This window comes from Sarcophilus harrisii, chromosome 3, assembly GCF_902635505.1.
Source record: "Sarcophilus harrisii chromosome 3, mSarHar1.11, whole genome shotgun sequence".
In the NCBI taxonomy this organism is placed as follows: Eukaryota; Metazoa; Chordata; class Mammalia; order Dasyuromorphia; family Dasyuridae; genus Sarcophilus; species Sarcophilus harrisii.
The window spans coordinates 564907837-564932200 of NC_045428.1; the positions used below are offsets into that span (position 1 = coordinate 564907837).

General features: G+C 42.4%; 1 protein-coding gene across 1 annotated transcript in view; it reads right to left on the reverse strand.

The window, feature by feature from the left end:
• Nucleotides 1–478: 478 nt before the first annotated feature.
• PAX7 (paired box 7) overlaps nt 479–24364 on the reverse strand; it is a 104240-nt gene continuing 80354 nt past the window's right edge. The window contains exons 9-11 of the mRNA XM_031961545.1: nt 10682–10847; nt 9543–9768; nt 479–494 (exon numbers count right to left, since the gene is read on the reverse strand). Of these exons, the coding sequence (XP_031817405.1) occupies nt 479–494; nt 9543–9768; nt 10682–10847 (408 nt within the window). The remainder of the gene's footprint in view (nt 495–9542; nt 9769–10681; nt 10848–24364) is intronic.

A 24364-nucleotide genomic window follows, 5' to 3' on the forward strand; every position in this document is an offset into this window, starting at 1 on the left:
GGAAATAGGGAGGAGAGAGGGAAAGACAGACACAGAGACAAAGAGAGATAAAGGCAGATGGAAACAGAGAGACAAAGATAGAGAGAGACAGACACATACACAGAGAATGTGTGGAAAGTGTGAGACAGAGACAGAGAGAGACAGAGAGGGGCGAGAAAGAGACACAGAGGAGAAAGACAAAGAGGTAAAGACAGAGATAGAGGAAACAGAGCGAGACAGAGAGACAAATAGGGTATATGTGTATGAGAGACAGAGACAGAGACAGACAGGAAGAGAGATACCCACAGAGAGACAGAGAGGAGAGAATCTGCCTTTTCACATACTCTTCTCCAGAGTCTCAGAGATATCAGCCATGGAGAGATAGTGACTGATTCCTCTATAGAACACTCTATATCTGAACATAAATTATTAGCAGGAGAGGGACCCTTAGAATATTATTTACCAATATTTGAGCTAAGTCATTTCTATTCCACAGGTCTCAGGCCAGGTACTGCCTAAGTAAGCCCCAATGGGAGTTAAAGAACCCTGAGCATCAAACAAGAATGGCGTAAAGAAAGAGAATGAAAGAAGGATAGAGAGATAAAGAAAGAGACTGGGAGAGAGAAACAGACAGACAGACAGACAGACAGAGAGACAGAGAGACAGAGACAGAGATAGAGACAGACAGATGTTCAAAGGGACAGAGAGACAAAGACAGAGACAGAGGCAAAGAGACAGAGACATAGAGATAGAGAGGAGGAAGGGAAAGGAAGGCAGGGAGGGAGAGGGAGAGAGGCAGGAAGAAGGGAGAAACGAACTGACCAGATGGTGCAAAAATCTACCAGAGAGAGAGAGAGAGAGGCTGAAGGAGGCAAGAGTAAGCAGAGGGAGAAGGATCAAGGGAGGTGCTAGGGTGGAGTAAAGATCTGTTGTCAGAGGCTCTGGGTTCCAATCCGAGCTCTGCTTCTTACAGCCAGAGAAGACATTTTTCCCTTCGTACTTCAGTTCTGTCCTATGTACAATGAAAGGGTTGGAAGAGATGATTTCTCAGGTCCTTTTCTGCTCTAAATCCTCTGATCTGATGAGATGACATTAGCCACAAGCCAAAAGAGAGGCTTCTAGGAAGAGAGAAGAAAGGCTTTGGGGGAGAGAGAGAGAGATCAGCTGAGGCTCGAACTTGTGTGAAAGCCCTGTGTTCCTACAGCCTGATAAGCTGGGGAAATGAATTCTGATCCCTCCAAAACCCAACCCTGGAAAATTTGTGAGAGAAGGGTCTCCTTTTCAGGCAAATGGGAAATCCTCAGCGCTTCCTCCAGCCGCCCCGGTAATGCCAGGATGTCCCCAATCTGCTTTGAGGGATGGAGAGATTAAGAATAATAAAAAAAATTGCAATAAAATATGTGTGAAGGAGGGGGTAATTGTGGACAAATGCAGCATTCAAATTCATTTTTCAGCTCTTTTACACACCATTTCAATCTTATTTTCTGCTTGTTAATGAGATCTTGTTGCTTGGGCTGGGCAAAGCCTTCCAATATCAGGAAGTAATTGCACATAATTTTCTCTCCTACTAGTGATTTGCATCTGTTTTTTTTTTTTTTTTTTAAATTCTGGGCTCTTTAACACCTCCCCCTCCCCTGATCCCCCCCTCCTCAATTTCTTTATGACAAATCTCTCTCTCCTTCTTACATTTCTCTGGTCCAGCCCCACTCATTTTAAATGCTCATTATAAACATGGTGTTATCAATAGAAATAAACAAATAAAATCCTAAAAGCTAGAGGAGAAAGAGCTGGAGGGAGTCCCCGAGGCCTGGCCGAGAGATATATCCTTCTTGCAGTAGGTGGCTACTGTTCACTGGGAAGAGAACACCAGTGGGAGATTCTGAAGATCTGCCAGCTCCTAATTTTGCTCCTTACTAGCTGAGTGATCTTAGGGGGATTACTTTCCCTCTCTGGGCCCCCATTTCCTTCTCAGAAAAATGAGAGGAGGGAAGGAGATTATCTCTTAAGGTATCCTTCCAGCTGGAATATCTTCACAAGACTTCCACAAACCCATCTACTCTCAACCCAAGTCATTCATTACCTTCTGTGCTCAAAGTCTGCATCCATCATTGTTTGCTTTGTTATAGGTTTCTGTAGACACGGCTTTCCCCCGACTAAGTTATGAGTTCCTTGGAGAGAGGAACCATGTCTTATTTAACTTTGTATTTCCCTTGACACCTGGCATAATACATACACTATACAAAACAGATGATTAATAAATATTCATTGAACAAAAGAATAAATGAATAGCAGATCACATTTGTACAGTGCTTTAGGAGAAGCAAAGCATTTTCCCTACGAAAGTCCCTATGAAGCAGGTAGTACAGCTATTACCATTTTACAGATGAGAAAACTGAATCTCCAGTGTGAAATGACTTGCCCTGGGTTAGATGTAAGGATAAGAAAAACGATTTAAGATCAGATCTATTCCAACTCCATTCAACTTGATTCAACAAAAATTTACTAAGTACCTACTATGGGCAAGACACTGCTGGTTCTACTAGTTCAGAGCTCCTTCTACTGCTCTAAGAAATTTCTGTCTCTAAAGGAAGGAAGGAAGGAAGAAAAAAAGAAAGAAAGAAAGAAAGAAAAGAAGGAAGGAAGATAGAGAGAGAGAAAGAAAGAAAGAAAAAAGAAAGAGAAAGAGAGAAAGAGGGAAAGGAAGGAAGGAAGGAAGGGAACAACAGGAGAAGGAAGGGAAGAGAGAGGAAGAAAGGAAGAGAGGGAGGGAAGAATGAAGGGAGAGAAGAATGAGTGAATGAATGAAGGAGGGAAAGAAAGAAGGAAGGAAGGAAGAAGGGAATGAAAGAGGAAGGATAGAAGGGAAAAAAGGTAGGGGGAAGGGAGGAAAGAAGGAAGAGTGATCTAGAAGAAAAAGAAAGATGATAAAGGCAATGGTAAGAGGTAATGCAGATAGATTTTAGACAGTTTTATTGGTCAGATGATTTAATTCTGTGTCTACTAATCCAGTGGAAGGCGTCCTAGGCTGAGAATCTGGAGAGATGGGCTTGAGTCTTGCCTTAACCACTAATTCCCTATTTGACCTTAGGAATGTTAACTTTAACACTCTGGGCCTTGGTTGGGAATCACAGTATCTAGAAATTTCATTTTATAAAGTATCCCAATAAAGAACGTCAAATCCAGAAGCCTTAGAACAAAGAATATCAGGGCTAGAGAGTTCTTTGAACACAGACCATCTAAATTAGAAGGGATCTCAGAACAAGACTTTTACAATGAGGAGGGACCATAGAATAGCTAGAAATCTTTAGGGATCCTGATTTCCTTTTCTTTGGTGGAACTCTCTGTCCTTGGCAGGAGCCACATAATCAGTTCTCTATTGGAGAAGATGCTCAGTGTATGGCTCCCTGGGGTGCAGTCACACAAGCCCCCTTGTCTACCAAGGGGCTGTAGAGTGACTCAGACACTAGGAGCAATAAGACAGTGACGAGATGAATCTCTGCAGACCAAGTAATTGCTGTATTCTTGAGGGCTTCTCCTCTCTCCTGAAAACCATTGATACAAATGCCCACCGGACCAGACCCAAACCCTTAGAGAAAAGAAGACTTGGGCACGGGATGGGATGGGAGGCAATAGGATGACCCAGACTGCTTTCATTAGGTGAAGAGTCATGGTGTAGAATTTGGATTAGACCTTCTGCTTGACCAACAAAGGTAGAATCAGCAGCAATAAGATAGATAAGAGTTCCATATAAAGAAAAAATCCCTAACAGAGCTGTTCAACAGCAGAAAGCGATGGCTCAGGAGATACAAGGTTGCCCATAACTAGGAAGACTCCAGATGAACAGACTCTTATTAAGCACCTACTGTGTTGTGGGTGTAGTAATCTTGATGGTTTACTGACAAAAATAAGCAGATATTTATTAAGCACCTACTGTATGCTAGGGGTAGTAATCTTGATAGTTTACTAACAAAATTTGTCTTTTATTAAGGACCTACTGTGTGCTAGGTGCAGTGATCTCTTAAGGCTCACTATTAGAGATGATATAGAGAAAATTTCTGCTCTTACATGAAGGGCCAAGTAAACAATAACCTGGCTTCTGCATATGAGACTGAGAATCCATGAGCCATTGCTGGGCATTCTGAGCATTTCACTCCCCCATCCTTTAATCTTGTCTTTCATTATTTTCCCAATATGGTCTCTGCTCCACCTAGACCTGTTTATCTCTTTCCCTCCCACTCTGTGACAGGGGACTATTTCCTCCAGGTCTCTTCTCTTACTCTGGGGCATGATGTGTCCCCCAGAGTGCCTTGTTCTTGTAGGGATCCATCCCCCATTAGTTCTTGAGAATTTTGTTAATGTAAGAAACTCGAAATGCTTCTTGGAATCTTCAGTATTTAGAACTTTGCCCAGCACACAGTAGGTACTTACTAAATGCTTATGGACAGATGACTTTGTTCAGACTCAGTTTTCTCATCTATAAAATGGAGAGAATAATGCTTATACTCTCAACCTCACAGGGTTTTTATGAGAAGAATGCTTCACAAATCTTAAAATATGATGCCCGTTTGAGGAAATCCTTTGCTGCAGTAGAAGGCTCTCTGAAACTGTTATCAGGGGAACTGGGTATAAATCAAGGCTGTGCTGCTCATTAGTCATGTGACCTTGGACAACAGCTCTACACCTCAGTCTTTATAAAACAAGTGGGATGATTTTTTTGTAACTTGAGGGAGTGGAACATCAAAAGAAATGTCAGGGTCTAGGAATGTATTGCCTGGTTTTAGAAAATTTCTTTTGTTCTTTCTCTTTTTTCATTCTTTTTTTTTTTTTTTTTTTTTTTTTTTTTGCTGAGGCAATTGGGGTTAAGTGACTTGCCCAGGGTCACACAGTTAGGAAGTGTAAAGTGTCTGAGACCAGATTTGAACTCAGGTCCTCCTGACTTCAGGGCTGATGCTCCATCCACTTCGCCACCTAGCTGCCCCCCATTCTTTGTTTTTCAAGGCATGGCTTGCTGGATGGGTATGATATATTTGAAAATGGAAATATTTTTAAAGTAATGTGTTAGAATGAAGGATTTCTAGGTCTTTTTCAGAGTAAAGGCCATGGGTGTCTAATTAGAAGGAACAGGTCTGCGTTCTGATGGGAAAAAGAAAGTGGAGAAGAGTGTGGGGTAGGAGCAGCAAACTTCCTTCCACCACATCCCATGCTCTATCATCCTCTTCACCATCTCCTGAACAAGAAGGAAGACCTTTTTATCTTTAGGCAACAGGCAAGACTGGCTGCAGGGTTCTGGTGGAGATGATCAGCAGATCATCTGCTGATTTCCTAATTTCTTTTTTCTTCTGCAAGGCTGAAAAATACCCTCCCTATAGAAAATTAATTACCAGGATTGAAGTTGTTGGGGTTCTGGCCAAGACACCCAATCCTGGGGTAACTGGATAGGGCACTAGGGAAGTCACAAGGCCACAGATGGTCACTGCCAGACACAGCCTGTGCCCTCCTCCTTTTCATCCAGCTGAGGGACAAAGTAACTCCCTCCTGTTTGGTACATCACCATGGAACCTCTGCATGGGAAGGACCTCAGGGACCATCTAGTCCAATCTATATCTGAAGGAGGAATCCCATGTTGGACAGCTCTCATTGTTGAGAAATGTCGTCTGACAGAAAAGTTCCTCTCTGTAATTTGCCCTTCCCCATCCCCCTTTAGTTCTCTGGGGCCAGCACAAGTCCAACCATGAGAGCCCTTCCAATAACATGACTAGAAGACAGTATTAATGTTCCTCTCTCCCAAAACATTCACCTTGAATTTTCTTTCTCTACATTAAATATTCCTAGTTTTTTTCAGTGCTTACAATGTATGATCTCCATCCACTATCTTGATCACCTCCTTCTGGACTCTAGCCTGTCAAGGCCTTTTGTAAACTTTTGTAAAAGTTAGAACTGATGCTGGAGAGAGAGAGAAAGCGAGAGAGAGAGAGAGAGGGAGAGAGGGAGGAAGAGGAGAGAGAGAAAGAGAGGAAGAGAAGAGAGAGAGAGAGAGTGAGAGAGAGAGAGAGAGAACTGGGCTTAGTGCTACACGTCTATAATCTCAGCTAACGGGGAGGTTGAGATGGAAGATTTGAGCTTGAGAGTTCTAGAGTAAGCTAGAGAGAGCTAAGCCACTGGGTGTTCTGCACTAAGTTGAGCATCAATATGGTTATCCCCAGGAGCAGGAGGAGGGCATCAGTTGATTGTATAAGATGAGGTAATCCAACCTAGGTTGGAAATGGAGTGGATCAAAGGAAAGGAAAAAGCAAAGTAAAGCAAAGGAAGCAGAGGTAGCGGTAGGAAAGAGAGGAAGGAGGGAAAGAAGGAAGAGAGAATAGATTGGAAAAAAGAAACATAGAGTGGGACATGAGTTGATGCCATTCCCCTGGCTGAAGACCATACACCTACATCCCTGCCAGCATTGAGAACATCACTGTTAGATTTGCAGGTCTTCCTGATTCTAGGCCATCACTGTCTCCCCTATACACAAGTGCTTCAAAATTCCATTTCTCTGACTCACTGTTCATTCCCTCCTTATACTAAGGTCCAAAGGTTAAACTGGATGATCTCTAAGGTCTAAAAAGCTCTGATTTTCTTTGTTCTAAGGTCTCTTTCAGTTCATAAATTCTCTGTTCCAAGAGCCCTTCCAGCTCTGACATTCTCTGTTCTAAGGCTCTTCCCAGCTCTGACCTTCTATATTCTAAGGTTCCTCCTAGCCTTGATATTCTCTGTTCTAAGGACCCTTCCAGCTCCAAAATTCTCTGGTCTAAGGTTCTCCTAGGTCTAAAATTCTATGTTCCAAGGGCTTCCCCACTCCTCTCAGAAGAAAAACACTTCATTGATACTACTTACTGTTTTTAACAAACATTATCTAGACCACTAACAATCTTTCCTAAGGAGCAGAACCAATTTTCCCCCCAACCCCCTCCAACTCCTGGGTCTTTACAATCTGCTCTCACCCATCCTTATTGGAGTTTCTGTTGTGTCTATCCACCTACTTCTAAAGGTTAACTCAGCTGGTTAGTCCTCAGGGCTAATGAGTCCAAGGTCATGGGTTCAATCCCCACTGGGACCAATTAGCTTCCATCAGAAAAGCTTAGCTCTACAGGATATACCTCCTAATGTAAACCTTGAATCTTGGGGTGAGAGGTGTGACTGGCTTGGGGCAGCCTGGACATCCCCACTAGCTAGATGTAAAATCAAAGCACAGGCCCTGTGGCTGTCATGCCAAAAGTATCATTTTTTGATATAAAGAATGGAACAGGAATAAATACTCATTGCTCTAGATGAAGACCAGGAAATTATATTCCGGAGAATATTTCAAATATCACAATTGGAAAATCTGAAGTCTACTAAATTACAGGCACTAATGAAGAGGCACATGATTTATCCAGAATTATGGATAACTAAAAAAATTTAATATGACTTTGGAAGTCCTATTTTTAGGGAACAATAAGAGCAGTCTAAATATTAGTTAAGGTTGAGACTCTGGAGTTTTGGTTTCAGACAGACTGGAAGATCTTGTTTTTTACATTTTCCTTTTGCTGAAATGGAAATAAGTTTACATTTCCTGACTTCTAATCAGTTGATAACATGGGGAGGAGACTTGGGAGCATGGTGGATAACAGTGAAAAACCATGTGTAATTTAAAAAAATCTATTGCAATCCACAAAATATTCAAAGTAGCACTTATTTGTTATAATCTAAAATTGAAATCTAAGGGGGATACCCATCATTTAGAGAATGGCTGAACAAATAACTTTATGGGTATGATGAAAGACTATTGCGTTATAAGAAATGATAAATGAAATGGTTTCAGAAAAACATGGTAAGACTTATATGAACGGATGCAAAAGGAAGTAAACAAGACCAGGAGAACGATTAATGCAGTAACACTATAAAGACAACTTAAGACTTAGGAAATGTGATCAATTCAGTGGCTAACCACAATTCCAAAGAACTGATGATAAAGAATACCAATCATCTCCTGGCAGAGAGGCGATGGACTACAGGGATAGAATAAGACAAATTTTCAGTTGCAATTAATATGTGAATTACTTATACTCAATTGTTACATGGTATAGACCATGTAACAGTTTTATTTACATGGTATAGGCTATGTAACAGCTTTATTTACATGGTATAGACCATGTAACAATTTTTATTTGTTGAGGAAAAGTCATGTAAGGAGGGTAAGACATTAAAAGCCAAAAAAAAGGAGCAAAAAAAGAAGCATCAATGAAACTATTCAAAATACACAGAAAAGAGAAAAGGAAGAAGTTCAAGAGGGAACATAGACTAGGAGAACAGAATTGTTGGTACTACTGTGTTAAATTTAATCCTTAAAACCAAATTTCACATAGAATTCATGGTGTGTACAGAAAAGTTTCTGTTTATTGATGCTTATAAACTGCAAAATAAATAAAAAAAAATAGAGAGAAAAAATTGCCTTGGAAACTCAAGAAATGACTGATAACCCAATATGGATTTAGAAGATGCTTTAAAATCACCTGTACCAACCTCTCACTTTCACCATCTAAAGCAATCCTAACTTGTGTCTAGGACAGGTCATCCCCCAGGAGCAAAGTTCAGGGTCCCACTCCCCCATTCAGGCAACCAATCAACATTTCCAATGGGATAATTCCAAAAGGCAAGATTAGGATAAAGCTCCAGTTTTATGGACCTTTGTTGTATCGTCCCCTGGAAATAAGATAGCTTGCACCAGGCTTATTTGTTACTGCAGACCACGGGTAAGTATAAAAGGTTCTAGTCTTAGACCCCCAACAACAAACAACATTCTACGAACAACATAGGGATGATTCCATCACCAAATGATGCCCTCATTAGGCCTTCTTTTCGTTGGCTGACTATTTAGGAAATCAAATAGAGCAGCACAAAATAAAACTGGTTCTTTGGTAAGGACCATGTGAGTAGGCTGGGCCAGAGGAATGGGCTCCTAATGAGACCTGGATTCAATTCATTCTAAACGTTTGCTGCTTGGTACCTGGCTGATAGGAAGCACCAACAAGTACAGAAACTTTCTCCATGTGAAAACTAAGAAAAAGTAAGAAGAGACTAGGAGACAGCTGTCAACACCACAACCAGACACAACTTACAGCATCAAAAGCTACAGGTCTACATAAGAACACACGGTCTTCATTTCCTGAAACTGCCCAAGGACTGGGCAGACTCTGTCCATCTCATCCCTCAATAAGACCTTTAAATAGGTAGGAAGGTGAGAAGAAAGGTTTTTATATAGTGTCTACTATATGCCAGACATTGTGTTAAGTCTTTCTTCAAATATTATCCCATTTAATCCTCATATCAACCCTGGGAAATTGGTGCTATATTATCCCCATTTTACAGATGGGGACCGAGGCAAACCATGGTTAAAAACTTGCCCAGGGTCGCCCATCCATTTGTTTCCACCAATCAACAGCATCTCTGTCTCATTAGGAGGTACCTTGCACCAATGATGTTGTCCAAGTATGATCTCTTCTTTTCTAAATGGAATAAGAGTCCTGGGAAAAATGAGAAACGACATAGGAATGATGGTACATACCTGGGGAGACAGTCCACTGCTGACAGCATTCATGTGGTTAGTGGGGGCCGCTGGGTTCATGAAGCTGTCAGAATAGCTGGAGAAGCTGTGGCGGGCCCCATAGGCAGAGCTGGTGTCCGCGGCAGCGGCGGCTGCAGCAAGACCCCCCTGGTGCATGGTGGACGGTGGGAGGGGCTGGGGCCTGTGTACGGTGCTTCCTCCATCTGCCAAGAGACCAGGGAGATGCCTTAGAATTATGAGACCAAAGCACGTTAGGGGTGGAAGGGGCCTTGGAAAGTATAGTGCTAGAGCTGGGAGGGCTCTTAGAACATAAGATGTCGGAGCTGGGAGGGCCTTAGAAAACAAGATGTCAGAGCTGGGAGGACCATTAGAACATAGTTTGTTAGAGATGAGAGGTGATTAAAGAACTCAGGTTTTTAAAGGAGGAAGTTTCTTAAAGATAATCTAATTCAATTACTTTATACTGAAGAAAATTGAATCCCATAGGGGGATCAGTAAATTATCTGAGGTAACAGAGTACACACCAGAGCTGAGATTCAGTTCAGGCCTTCTAACTCCAAACCAGTAGAGCCCCAGCTACGGAAAGGCAAGCCGCCTTTCCTAAGCAGACTTAACAAATTCTCATGAATCCAAAGCCACTGTGTGAATGAGATCCTCATACATATCTCAACTCAAATGGATTTAATAAACCAGAAGCTTTATTTTTCTTGCACCTGCTGTAGATTTGGGAGACTAAATGGTGCAGACAAATTGTCCCGACCTTCTCATCCCGGCCCCCCTTCTCCAGGATGGCCCAAGCTGTGTCTGTCCACAATGCCAAATTCCCAGATGAGAAATGTTTCTGTCAGGTCCCCTGAGCACTGGGCTGCTCTCTGCCAAAGAGCTAGATGCCCTGGAAACATCTGGAGGCTGGGCCAGGCCTTTAACACTTCTTCCTTGGAGTGGTTTGGCCCTGTGTGGCCACAGCTGCTGTTTGACGTCATGGTTCCGGGACAAGATCTGCTGCAGCAGGTGCTGGGTCCTGGGGGATCTAAGGGAGGAGAAGGGGGGAGCACAGGAGGAAGACCAGAAGAAGATGGGAAAAGGGTACTTGATAACTCCTGGGCTCCAACTCACCTTGGGAAATGGTGGTACTGGAGTAGGTGGAGTCCGGCAGTTGATACGGTGGGATCGTGGGCATGCCCGTGGGTGGGAAGCCTCCAGGGAGAAGGTGGTTAAATGCTGCAAGTTGATTGGCACCTGCCTGCTTGCGCCACCGTGCCCTACGGTTACTGAACCACACCTGGGAGGGAGAGAAGGGACAGAGAAGGGAGGGGGACAGAGGATGAGATGTGAGTGTTAAGGAACTTGCTCCCACTTCCACCTCTCAACTTTTCTCAGGATCCTGGACACCGGGCTAACATTAGCTGGTAACCAGAGAAAAACAGCCCACTTTACTTATTGGCCATCCAGAAGCTCTGGCATGGAGATGCTAATATTTACGTCGCCCTTTGTGGTCATCAATAATTAGTCAGCGTGCATTTATTAAATACTTATTATGTGCTAGGCACTGGCAAATAGAAATAAACTGGCACCAGTTCTTGCCTTCAATAAATTTTCATTCTATCATGTGAGTAGGCAGTCACACATATAAATATATTTTAAATCAACTTTTATAGGCAAAATAATTTTGGTCAGAAGGCTCTAGAGTCTGGAGCAAGAAGGAAAGCATCACTAAGGAAACAACATTTGAGATGAATTTTGAAGATGAACTATAGGAAGGGAAAGGGAGAGAGGGAGGAAGGGACAGAGAGAGGAGAGGGAGATGAGAATGAAGAGAGAAAGAAGGAAGAGAGGAAAGATAAAGGAAAAAGATAAAAGGAGAAGAAGAAGGAAAAGAGAAAGAGAAAGAGGAGAGGGGAGAAAAGAGAAAGGGGACAGAGAAGGAAGAGAAAAGAAAAGGAAAGAGATGAGAGAAAAGAAAGAGGGAAGAGAGAAAGGGAAAAAAGAGAGATAAAGAAGAAAAAGAGAGAAGAGAGGGAGAGAGAGAATGAGAGAAGAGAAGGAGGGAGAGAGAAGAATGAAGAGAGGGGAGAGAGAAGAAAAAAGGAGAGGGAAAAGGAGAGAGGTACAGAGGGAAGGAGGGAGGAAGAAATGAATGGTGGGAGAGAGAGAAAGTAGAGAGAGAAGGGAGAGGGAGAGGGTTGAAGAGGGAGAGAAATAGAGGAAGAGAGAAAAGAGTGATAGAAGAGTGAGCAAGACAGAGAGAAAGAAAGCGAAAAGGAGAGAAAGAAACAAAAAAAGAAAAAAGAAAGAAAGGGATAGAGAAGTATGAGGGCTAGCTAGTGGTGGTGGGAGATGGAAAGTGGAAAGTCAAGTGTGAGGAAGAGCAACGTCAATCAATCAATCAATTAATTCTTACAATCTCATTAGGTATTTGTTGGTTGATTGAGGACTAAGCTGATCAGTTTGACGGGACTCAGGAGTGCTTGAGGGATAGTGATGGATTCTAAGGAAAGGTAGGCCAGAGCCAAAGCTAGTTATAAAGTGCTCTCCATCTTTTATTTTATTTCTAGGACCATAGAATTTGGATATGGAATAAACCTTAAAAATAATTTCACCTTTTTCTCATTTTATCAGTAAGAATATTGAGCTTCCAGAAGGAGAAGTAAACTGCTTGTCATCACACATTTACCAAAATAGCAGAAGCAAGGTTTGAATTCAGGTACCCTGATTCCACATCCTCTCTTGTGAATTAGGTGGTAGGAATATCATCACCCCCATTTTAAGGAGAAGGAAACTGAAGCCCAGAGAGGTTCCCCAGCTAACTGGTTGAAGAGCCAATCCTGGAATCCATTGTTTCAGACTTCAGTTAATAGCCCTTTCCAAGACCCTATGTGGGGTGGCTTCCCTCCCCCTTCCCTCCCCACCACTATCACTCCCCATCATAACAAGAAAATTACATTTGGGGACACACTGGGTTGGTTCAAGTTGATCCATTTGCACTAATGAAAAAAATTACTCATATATCTTGTCCAATAGCTGGGCCAGGAAGAAGTATTGACAGAGAAACAGAGGAAGAGTAGCGTGATGATGTGGAAAAAGCAAAGTCAAAGTCATGGTCTTAGAAAGTCAAAACAAGCAAGGCCCTTAGAATTTGAACTGTCAGAACTGGGAGGGCCTTTAGAACCCAGGATGTCAGGGCTGGGAGAGCCCTTAGAACCCCGGATGTCAGAGCTGTAAGAGTTCTCAGAACACGGACTGTCAGGACTGGGAGGGCTCTTAGAATAAAGAATGCATCTACTCACCCTCTAGGATTCCTTCTATTTTTTAACCTATAAACCTATGACCCTTTATCAAAGCTGGACTTTTGGAATTACCTAAATTCCCTCTCACTCCTTTCCTCCCTTTGAGGACCTTTTGTCACACAGCTAGTAAGTGACTGAGCCAATACTGGACCCAAAGTCCCTTGATTTTAAGTCCTGTGTCCCCTCTGTTCTAGCTTGTTAGTGAAACTTCCCCCGGAGGGTTAGTCACCTGTACTAGGTGAACTACATCCATGCAAAATCCTTCCGGGAGGTACGAGGTTATAGCAGCACCCCAGCTTTGGAGTGGGATGTTTTGTCTAACTCCCTTCACTTTTCAGATGAGAAAACTGAGTCTTAGGTGACTTCCTCAATGTCACACAGTTAGTCTGAGATCTCAAAGGCGCCCCGCTGTCCCCTTCCATGTGCCCTTGAGAGGACATGATGGACTGACTGGTCCTCAACTTTCTTCCTTCTACTGAGTGGGGAAACCCCTTCCAGCCCTATGCTCCCCCACCTATCCCAGGGCCCTAGTTTAGGGTTCCCCACTGATCCCCTGTATTTATTTTTTCTCCCTTGTGGAGGGAGGAGCAGGATAAGCTTTTGAGCCAGCTGAAAGAGCAGCTGCTGGTGAGACCCGATTAGGTTTCACATCCAAGGCAGAGGGCGTCAGGAGCCAGCTCCAGAGTGCAAGCCAGGCAGGCAGAGGCCATGCTCTCCCCTCCCCCAGCTTCCCACGGCCCGGAGGCCCCTTGGAATGGTTCTGGGGGGGGGAAGAATTGGGCTAGACAGGCAGTGCCTGGGCAAGACCAGGCCAGCACCTGCAGCCAGCGTCCCTGGCTAGCTTGGGATTCCAACTGAACCACTGACCACAATCCTGGGTGGGGCCTCTGCTTCTCCATAGGAAAAATGGGCAGAAGCTCACCCTGTCCCCCCCAGGAGAGGGTAAGGAGAAGTGGGATCATTTCACCTTTGAACTGATAAGTATCTTCCCCTTTGCATTAATAAATACTTTAGGTATTTTGCTTTCTGTCCTTCAAGGGTCTACCACAATGATTCATTCCCCAGAAAGTCTTTCTTTCTCCCCTAGAATGGAAGGTAGTTCTTATTTGATCTTAAAATATCTAATGTATATATGGATGTGTGTGTGTGTGTGTGTGTACATATATAAGTGTGTATATATATAATCTTCAAATTCCCTATTTCTCTGTCTCTTTCTCTCTCTGCCTCTCTCATTCCCCCCCCCCCGCCCTTTCCCTTTCTCTGTATTTATCTCCCTGTATTTATTTCTCTCTTTCCCCTTCCCTTTCCGTCTCTTTCTTGTTCCTTCTCTGTCTTCCTGTCTCTTTCTGTCACTCTCTCTCTTTCTTCATCTTTCTCTCTCCCTGTTCCATCACTGTCTTTCTCTCTCCATCTCTCTTCCTCCCCCCCCCCCTCCACATTCACACATACACAAACACACATGACTCATACTTGGGGCCTGGCATGGTGCTGTAAACAAAGAATTAGATCAGGAAGACCTGGCTGTCAATAAAATTCTGCTACTCGCTTTTCCTATCTCTGTGACTGGAAGTTGTCTAACTAAGACTCTGGGTCCAGTCCCTTGTTTTACAGCTGAGGAAACTTGAGGCCCAGGGGGTTTACGACTTGTCTAAGCTCATATGGTAACAAGTATCTCTCAACATATGTGAGAATAATAACAATGAACGGAACCAGTTTGGGGAGCAGGCTGGAATTATGTCTAAAGAATTATGAAATTTTGTATGCTTTTTGACCCAGAAGTATCACCGTTAGGTCTGTTTCCCAAGGTGATCAGGAAAAAAGGAAAAGAGCCATGTTCTAAAATACTTATAGCAGCTCCCTTTGTGGTGGCAAAGAACTGGAAATTGAGGAGATGCTTGTCAACTGGGGAAAGGCTGAACAAGTTGGGGTACATGAATGTCATGGATACTATTGTTCCATAAGAAATAATGAGCAGGATGCTTTAGAAGAAACCCGGACAGATTTAGATGAACTGATTCAAAGTGAGGTGAGCAGAACCAGGAGAACAATGTACACACTAACGGCAACATTGTATAGAGATCAACTATAAGTGACTTAGCTTTTGCGGCAATAGTGATGCTGATGAAAAATATTATCCAACTCCACAGAAAGAACTGATGCCTGAACACAGATCAAAGCATATTATTTTGCACTTTCTTTTTTCCTCCCTTTAGATCTGTGTCTTTTTTCACAACATGACTGTTATGGTAATAAATGAATGAATGAAAAACAAGCAAATAAATAAAAGATGGAGTTGCAAAGACTGAAAACTTCTCTAAAACTGTTTTTTTTTAAATAGAGAAGCTTGAACAGAGAGAAAACCAAGTCCTAGAGTTGAGAGGACAGAGAAAACTCCCATTTTATATATGATGAAGCAAGAGTGCAAGGGGGAAATGACTTTTTTTTTTAGCTCTTTTCCTTTTTTTTCCTTCCATATTTCTTTTTCCTCTACTATTTCCTCCTTTTCTCTATTCTTTTTTCTTTTTCTTTTATCTCCTTCCCCCTGTACTTGACAATTTACAATCCACACATCATTTATTAAGCACTTACTGCATGCAAAACACTGTAGCTAGCATTCAGGGAGAAATGAAGTTGACTTAAAGACAAGGTCCTAATTCTCCTGGATCTCCAATATATCCAGCATGACATATTGTGTTAGTCCCGGCATCAGGAAGACTTGGATTCAAATCCCAGTTCTATCACTTTACTACCTGTGTGATCTTAGTCAAGTCACTTTCCCTTGCTGAAGCTAGTTACTTATTTGTAAAATAATGGGACTGGACTAGGATTTTTTGATTCTGTCTAGCTTTAAATCTGTAAGACTATGGCTTTTTGCCATGGAGAGGGAAAGGACAGAAGGCCTCATGAGGGAAAGATGCCCTAAGATACCAGATGTTAGGTGGAGGCTGCAGAATGATAGAGCAAGAAAGGGCCAGAGTCAGGGAGGATGCTAATGGCATCTTATTTTAAGCAATTATTCTTTCTAACCGATAGTTATGCTCAATTGTTTCTGCTAGGCTAAAGAAGTCAAATAAAGCCAACAAGTCTCTTAGTAAACATGATGCACTGTGCTAAGGGCTGGGGATACAAAGAATGGCAAAAGACAATCCCCGTTCCCAAGGAACTCGCAGTCCAACAGAAGAGACAAGAGACCAAAAACTATTAGCAAATGAGATAGAGTTAGGACAAATTGGAGGAAATCAAAATGGGAAGACACTAAAATTGAAGAGGAGTGGGAAAAGCTTCTTGCAAAAGTTTAGACTTTAATGGAGACCTGAAGGAAACCAGGAAGCAAAGATGAGGAATTTGTGGTAGGGAAGACAGTCAAGAGATGGAGTACTGGGTGAACAGAACAACAGAGAGGTCAGCGTCTCTGTATTGTAGAGTATATGTGGGTGGGGTGGAAAGTAAAGTGTAAATATTATTGATGCCCTGGGAATAGAGTCTGATTGCCTCACCCTAATTACAGCTCTGCCTCTTACATATTCTTGTGTGAATAATAAGATATCTCAGTTAATAATAGGAGGTCATGTTTCTATGATGCTTTAAGGGTTACAAACTATCTTCCCCAAAGCTCTGTGAAATGAGTATTGTAGTGAATACTCTGGGTAATGCAAATAACAGTATTCCTGTTCTACAAATGAGGAAACCCAGGCTCGGGAGAGAGACTGGGACACCTCCGCATTCATATGGGAGTAAGTGTCAGAGGCCGGGTGCAAGGACACTTGTCCTGATTCAAAGAATAGCCTTCATTCGACCAACCCATGCTGCTTTGCAATAATCATGAATGATAACTAGTTATATGATAAATGTACAATAATATATGATAAATATAGAATATAATTGATTATCACAATTAATGATAACAAAAAGTATAAATAGAATGCTTGGACCAGAGCCAATAGGCCCTTCTATCTATATTCACCAGGTCTGTTTCCTTGTCATCCTAGGGAGGATGACAGAGTACTTGCTTACTGTGTACAGTCCAAAGGGCAGAATTCAGGGCAGGGGTTGAGGCAGGGGGGAGCAAGGTAGTTAGAGGGAGCTAGTTTAGGTTTAATATAAAGAAGAGCTTCTTAATAATCAGGGGTACCCAACAATCAGATGGCCCATTTTGTTAAATACTAAGCTCTCCATCACTTGGATATAGGCAGCTAGCTAGCTGGTAAGCTCTTCACTGAAATCTTTTTTTTCCTTACTAAGCTGTGTGATCCTGAACAAATCACTTGATCTCTGACTCGGTTTTCTCATTTGTAAAATGGGAATAATAATAGCATCTACCTCTTGGAGTTATTGGGAGGATAAAAAAAGAGATGTTTGTAAAGTGCTTTGTGAACCATAAAAACACTATACAAATGGGAGTGGCTAGAGGGTGCAGTGGCTAGAGTACCAGCCCTGGAGTCAGGAAGACCTGAATTCAAATCTTGCCTCACATTTAACATTTGCTAGCTGTGTGACTCTGGACAAGTCACTTAACCCTAATTGCCTAAAAAAAAAAGATGTAAATGCGAATTATTACTGTTACTATATATTACATATCCAGTGTTATATGCTCAGATACAGGCTAGTACCTTTCAAGGAAGCTGCTGAGGAGTTTATTGCACTAGGGGAGTCAGTCCTTCTGTCAGTCCGTGCTCCAACATACTTGACTAACTGACTTCGGCTCTGACATTCCTGGTTCTAAGGGTCCTCCCCTCTCTGAAGTTTTCTGATTCCCATTCCTTCCCTTGATCTTCTCCCTAAGCCTCTCTGAAGTCTCAGCCCAGAACAATGATACCTAAATTGGCACCCACCCCTGCCCCGACCTGGCCCCTAGCGCTTAGGTCATCCCGTCAGCCTTTGTAAAAACCCAAGCTTTCATCAATAATTGTTAGGGTTTCTGGGAATTTTGCTTTAGAAACTCCAATACAATGAATTCCAGCGAGGAATTCATTTGTGGAAAGAAGTGCATTCTGGGAATCTACTAGCCATTTAAAATATAAGTGCGTTCCACTTTAAGCAAATGCATTTAAGAAAATGATCCGGCCTTAAATAGGGAATTCCATAACGTATTTGGGAACACAAGACCACAGACCTACAAACAGAAGGCATCTGAGAGGCCATCTCGCCCCCATCCTATTTTATAAATGTATATACTGAGGTCCAGCTGGATTAAGGCTGTAAATGAAAATGGGATTTGGTTTATAAAAGTTGTTTGGGAACTTGGATGGCTATTAAGCAAATCAAATTACCGCCACAAGCTGTTGTCTGCTATTGTTGATCAATCAATTAATCAATCGACAAGTGTTTATTAAGCACCTACTCTGTGACCGGAATAAGAATGGTATTTCTTCATGCTCAGCTAAGCACATGAGAGCAGTTCACATTGGCTTGGGATCAGATCAATCCCAAGAGTCTGTGTTTCACAGGGAAACACAGAGAGACATCCAGCCGGCCACTCAGGACACGGCTAGGTTATTGTCCTTCAGGGAAAGTACATGCTGGGCAGTCCCCTGAGAAAATAAAAATTAAACCCCCTCCCTAGAGAAAACTACCATTACAGCTAACATTAGGAAGCTCCTCCTCCCTGCCCCCACCTCTTCTCCTCCCCTCCTCCTTCCTCCACTTCCCACAGGTGGGTCAGGCTTCCTGCTGAGGGTAGGCATCCTTTTATTGGCAGATCAGCCAAATCGAGGGGAAAGACCATGTAATGTGGGGCCGGCTTCAAAGGGAGGCCGCTCCTGCTGGGGCGTGGGTCAGGTCTGGCCAGCCCTCGAGGAGCCCCTTGTGAAAGGATCTCATTACCCCTTGGGAGGGGACTCCCACTGACCTGGAGGGAAAGGGCGGGCGGGTGGAGGGGGGAAGGAATGACATATCTGCTAGTGTAGGTGAGACTAATCACAGTTGGAGTTTCTTAGAACGGGGCTAAGTATCCCCCTAGAACATTAGAACCCTGGAAACTTAGAATCATAAAAATCTAGAGAAACAGAGGATCTTGGAATCACAGACAGCACTGGATGGTAGGATTTTAATCATCAAGCAGAGTCAGGACGACTGCTCCAGTGGCTCCCTTTTGCTAAAAGAATAAAATACAAACTCCTATCTTTGGTCTCTGCAATCCTCCAGCTCTCCTTCTCAGGTTCAGAGCCAATCTCCTTTGTGAATTCTCTGGACAAATTGTTTTTCTTGCTGTTTTCTATAGACACTATCCTACCTCTATGCCTTTGCACAAGCTGTGCCTTTCTGCTTGGAACACTCTCCCTCTCCTATCTCCACCTCAAAAAGTCCCTATTTTCTTTCAAAGATCAGCCCGAGGACCCCCTCTTCCAGGAGTCTTCTGATTCTTAGTCACTTCACTGGAAATTGGTTTGTATCTAATATTAAATTTTCCCTTTGTGTGTATTCCTTTCCTCTAACCTTGAGGGCAAAGCCACACTTAGTAGCTATGTGATTTTAGGCCAACTCCTGTCTGCCTCAGTTTCCTTATCTGTAAAATGGGAATAATAATAGTACTTCCCCCCCCAGGTTGTGGTGAAGATAAAATTCTATAATATTTGCAAAGCAAACATTAAAGCTCTCTCTATAGATACTAGATGTTGTTATTGTTATTATTATATATTATTTCTATGTAATATAATATATTATGTTTTTTGTAATATATTGTAATCATTATTAGTAGTAGAATGTTGGGCAGCTAAGTGGCTTGGTGGATGGAGTGCCAGACCTGGAGTCGGGTGATCAAATTTAGCCTCAGAAATTTCCTGGACATGTCACTTGATTTCTGTCTGCCTCAATTTCCTTATCTGTGAAATGGGGATAAAAATAGTACCTGCCTCCTAGGTTGTAATGAGGATAAAATTCTATCATATTCACAAAGTTCTTTGCAAATATTAAAGCTCTCTCAATAAATGCTAGTGTTATTGTTATTATTAAATGTTATATTATTTCTATGTAATATAACATTATGTTTTTGTAATCTACCTACCCATCTAATCTAATACTGATTATAATTATATAGTTATAATAATATCATAATTATATAATATAGATAGAACACAATATAATTACATCATTAGTATAATAGAAGGTTGGGAATCGAGGTGGGCTCAATGTTTAGAGTGCCAGGCCTGGAATCAAGAAGACCTGAGTCCAAATTTAGCCTCTGAAACTTCCCTGACTGTGTGACCCTGGATGAGTCACTTAATCTGATTTGCCTCAGTTTCCGTATCTGTAAAACAGACGAGAAAAGGAAATGGCAAACCCATTCCGGCATCTCTGCCAAGAAAACCTCAAATGGAGTCACGGAGAATTGGACAAGACTGAACAACCCCAAAGAATGCCGAGTCCTTGAAGAAGAAAGTGAATTTGCTTTTCTGACACATAGTGTGTATTTAATAAGTGCTTGCTGAACAAGTAAATAGAATTCCAAACTGAGGGACTTGGAAGAACACTGAAGGCACTTTTTGTAGGTCCTGGACTCCTTTCAGAATCAAGCAGGGAAAGCCTGTGGACCTCTTCTCAGAATGAGGCTTTTAAATGCATTAAATAAAATCCAGAGGATGACAAAGGAAGCCGATTCTATTAAAACACAGCAATCAAACCCCGAGCAGCAACAAATCCCCGGAGCCCAGGTGAGGGATTTTTGATCTTGTCCAACACCTGCAATTTACACGTCAGGCAGTTTTTAGTGCCTTGCCTCGGGGTACTCAAATAGTTGCTCCCTAAGGAGCAAACCCCAGGTTTTCTGCCTGTATAGCCAGTCCTGTTTCCTCCCATCACAATAGAAGCTTCAAATCATATAATCTCATTGTCGATTGATTTTACTGAATGTTTCCCCCTCTCCTTCCTCCTTTTCTTTTAGACATTCTCTGGCTGCTAGACATGTAAAAATAGAAGCTATCAATGAAAATCTGTGTGAAAAAATCTCATTGACTGAATGTGGATTGAAGCAGAGTATTTTCACTGTCTGCTTTTTCTTTCTCGTGGTTTTTTTCCCTTTTGGTCTGATTTTCTTGCACGGCATGATAAATATGAAAATATATTTAAAAGGATTGCACGTGTTTAACCTGTATCAGATTATTTGCCGTCTTGGGGAAAGGAGGAGGTAAGGAGAAAAATTGGCAATATAAAAACTTACAAAAATGAATGTTGAAAACTATCTTTATATGTATGTGGAAGAATAAAATGCTATTGAGGGAGGAAAAAAAGAAAAAAAAAAGATCCCATCATCCTAGATTCTCAGAGTTGGGACCAGGGAGATTGCACTTTCTCAGCGCAGGAAATCTCTTCTCTAGCATCCTTGACAGGTGGTCACCCAAACTCTGCCCCATACTGGTATATTGGGGAGCCTCTATGTCCCATGGTCCCTTCCCTTCACCCCCCTTTACCCCAGAACTTGATTGACACATGTTGTCGGCTCCCACAAGCCAATAAAAGATCCCCTCTGATAGCCAGAAAATTTTACAAGGGGCGGCAAGGCTTAAAAGTGGTGGGAAGCACTGGAGGCTGCCAGGAGGCTGGGATGAGAAAGCCTCGTGGAATGTGCCCTGGAGAACAGCTGCTTGGAGGCTTCTGGCTGCTGAGTCCCAGGGGCCCGCCAAGGGCTAAGGGGTGGAGGGAGGCGGGGTAGGGGGCCTCTGGCGACTCAGATATCACACTTTGGGGATGGGGGTGGGAGTGAGGGTTGTGATATGTTTTCTCCTTTCCCAGTTGGACTCCTCTCCAAAAGCAAAAAAGTGTCCTTCAGAAGGAACTGGAAAACCATGGATAAGGAAACTGATTTCTCCTCCTGAGTGACTTGTCCCATAACTTCTCTAGGAAAACCGTGTAATATAATGGAAAGAGCCCTGAACTTGGAGTCAGGAGCCTGAGTTCCCATCCTAGCTGTGCCGTGAATTTGCTGTGTATTGGATCAACTCAAACAACTTCTCTGAGCCAAATGGGGAACAATAATCACGCTACCTATTTCCCAAAGTTGTCTAGTGAGATGTCTACCATCTCCACCCAAGTCAACCTTCCCTGACTTCTCAAGGAAGCTCACTTTGACTCCCCTCATCCAACTCTGAAAACTCCGTGAGTCCATGTTCTTTCAGCACTTAGACATACTTACTTAGATCTTACTATATTGTTCTCCACATCTTTCCCAAATTTGGTTTATATAAACTTGGTAGTTGACACTTTATCATTTTTGAGTGCAAAACTCTATTTAGTTCCTTTCAAAGAGATTTCATTTTAGGGGGTAGTTTCTATTTAGCCATAGGTTTTATTTAGACCAGAGGGTTTTTGTGTGAGGTCTGTGGACGTTTAAAAATATTTTTATAACTGTATTTCAGTAATGTTAGTTTCTTTGACAATCCTATGCATTTCATTTGATGCATTTTAAAGTGTTATACCGAGAAAGGGTTCTACACGCTGTCTGACTGGCAAAGGGGCTCGTGGCGCCCACACACGCGCACACACATATATGAAAAACCCTTGATTTAGATCACTATACCACATGTTGTAGGTGTGAATCCTAATTTTCCCTGACTTAGAATAAATTTGAACCGTCTTTGAACACCTCCCACAGAGGCTCATCCAGGGTGCAGACATAGAGCAGCCCAGTCCCTAGTGCTGACAGTTTTGACATTCGAACTTACTTTGTCAGATCATTTGATTTCTGAGTCTGATTTTTCCCATTCATAGAATGGTACAGAGGAAAGAGTATCAGGCTTGGAATCATAAAACTCACCTTCCTGAGTTCAAATCTGGCCTTAGAGAATTATTAACTATGTGACCTGGGCAAGTCATTTTACCCTGTTTGTCTCAGTTTCCTTTTCTGTAAAATGAACTGGAGAACTAATGGCAAAATATTCCAGTCTCTGCCAAGAAAACTCCATATGGGAACGCAAAGAGTTGTACACAATTGAAAATGACTGAACTACTACCAAACCAGAGTCCCTTTCAGCTTGGACATTCCATTGGGTGTGCTAAAAAAAATTAGCTCTAGCTCTAATATTCTACAATCTAAACTTCCTTCCTTCCTTCTTTCTCTTCCTCTTTTTCTCCTTCCCTTCCTCCCTCCCTTTCTCTCTTTCTCCTTCTTTTCTTCCTTCTTTCTCCTTCCTTCCTTCCTTCCTTCCTTCCTTCCTTCCTTCCTTCCTTCCTTCCTTCCTTCCTTCCTTCCTTCCTTCCTTCCTTTCTTTCTTTCTTTCTTTCTTTCTTTCTTTCTTTCTTTCTTTTTTTATTTTCTTTCTTTCTTTCCCTTCCTTCCTCATTTTCCCTGCTTCTCTCTCTCTCTCTCTCTCTCTCTCTCTCTCTCTCTCTCTCTCTCTGTTTCTCTCTCTCTCTCTCTCTCTCTCTGTCTCTGTCTCTTTGTCTCTCTCTGTCTCTCTCTGTTTCTCTCTCTCTCTCTCTCTCTCTCTCTCTCTTTCTGTTGCTCTGTCTCTGTCTCTTTGTCTCTCTCTGTCTCTCTCTGTTTCTCTCTCTCTTTCTCTGTCTCTGTCTCTGTCTCTCTCTCCTAAATTATCACATCTTTTTGGAGTCTCAGAGCTGAGAAAAGATTATAGAGGGTAACTGGTTCAGTTCCCTGCTCATTACAAGAAACCATGATAGCGTTCCAAAAGAGTTCTTGGGGCAGCTAGGTGGTACACCAGCCTTGAAATCAGTAGGACCTGGGTTCAAATCTGGCCTGAGACACATAACACTTCCTATCTGTGTGACCCTGGGCAAGTCACTTAACCCCAATTGCCTCAGCCAAAAAACAAACAAAACACAAAGGCATTCCTGTCCCCATGTCCCCCTTGTCTCTAACCTTCCGGGACCGGGCTCATCCAGTTTTTGACTCTGGAGAAGGCTGGGCATAGAAATGTAGGGTTGGGGCTATATAATTGATCATCCAGTGATGATCCACAGTTCCTCAAACAGCACACTTTGTCTCCATGGGATTTGCATTTGGTCATTCTCCATATCTGGAATATTTTGACTTTGAGCTTGCCTGGCATCCTTGGAGACTCAAGTCAAACCCCAGTTTCTGGAGGGGGTCTTTCTCAGTCCTTCTGCCTGTGAGTCTCTTCCTCCTAAGATTTCTTTCCATCTGCTCTCTATTTATCTTGTTTATAAACATCTTGTCTCCCGTATTCGAATGTAACCTACTTGAGGGCAGGGACTTTGCTTTTGCTTCTCTTTGTATCTCAACCTACACAGTGCCTGATACAAATGATGCTTAATTAATGACTATTGATTTAACTCATTTGAGGATACTTCCTTGGAGACCCTTGATGGACCTGCCCTCTCTTTGGGGTCTCTGCTATCCCCACTAAGGAATTCTTTGTTTTAATTTAATTTTTTTTCAATTAATAAAAAGTATTTTTTCTTTCCCCTCCTACTTCTACTCCTCCACTGGAAAAGAAAAAAAGAACACTTGTAACAAATATGAGTCAAACAAAATATCTTCCCTCGTTGGTCATGTCCAAGAAATATATGTCTCAAGTTCATCCGTCTCTGTCAGGATCCC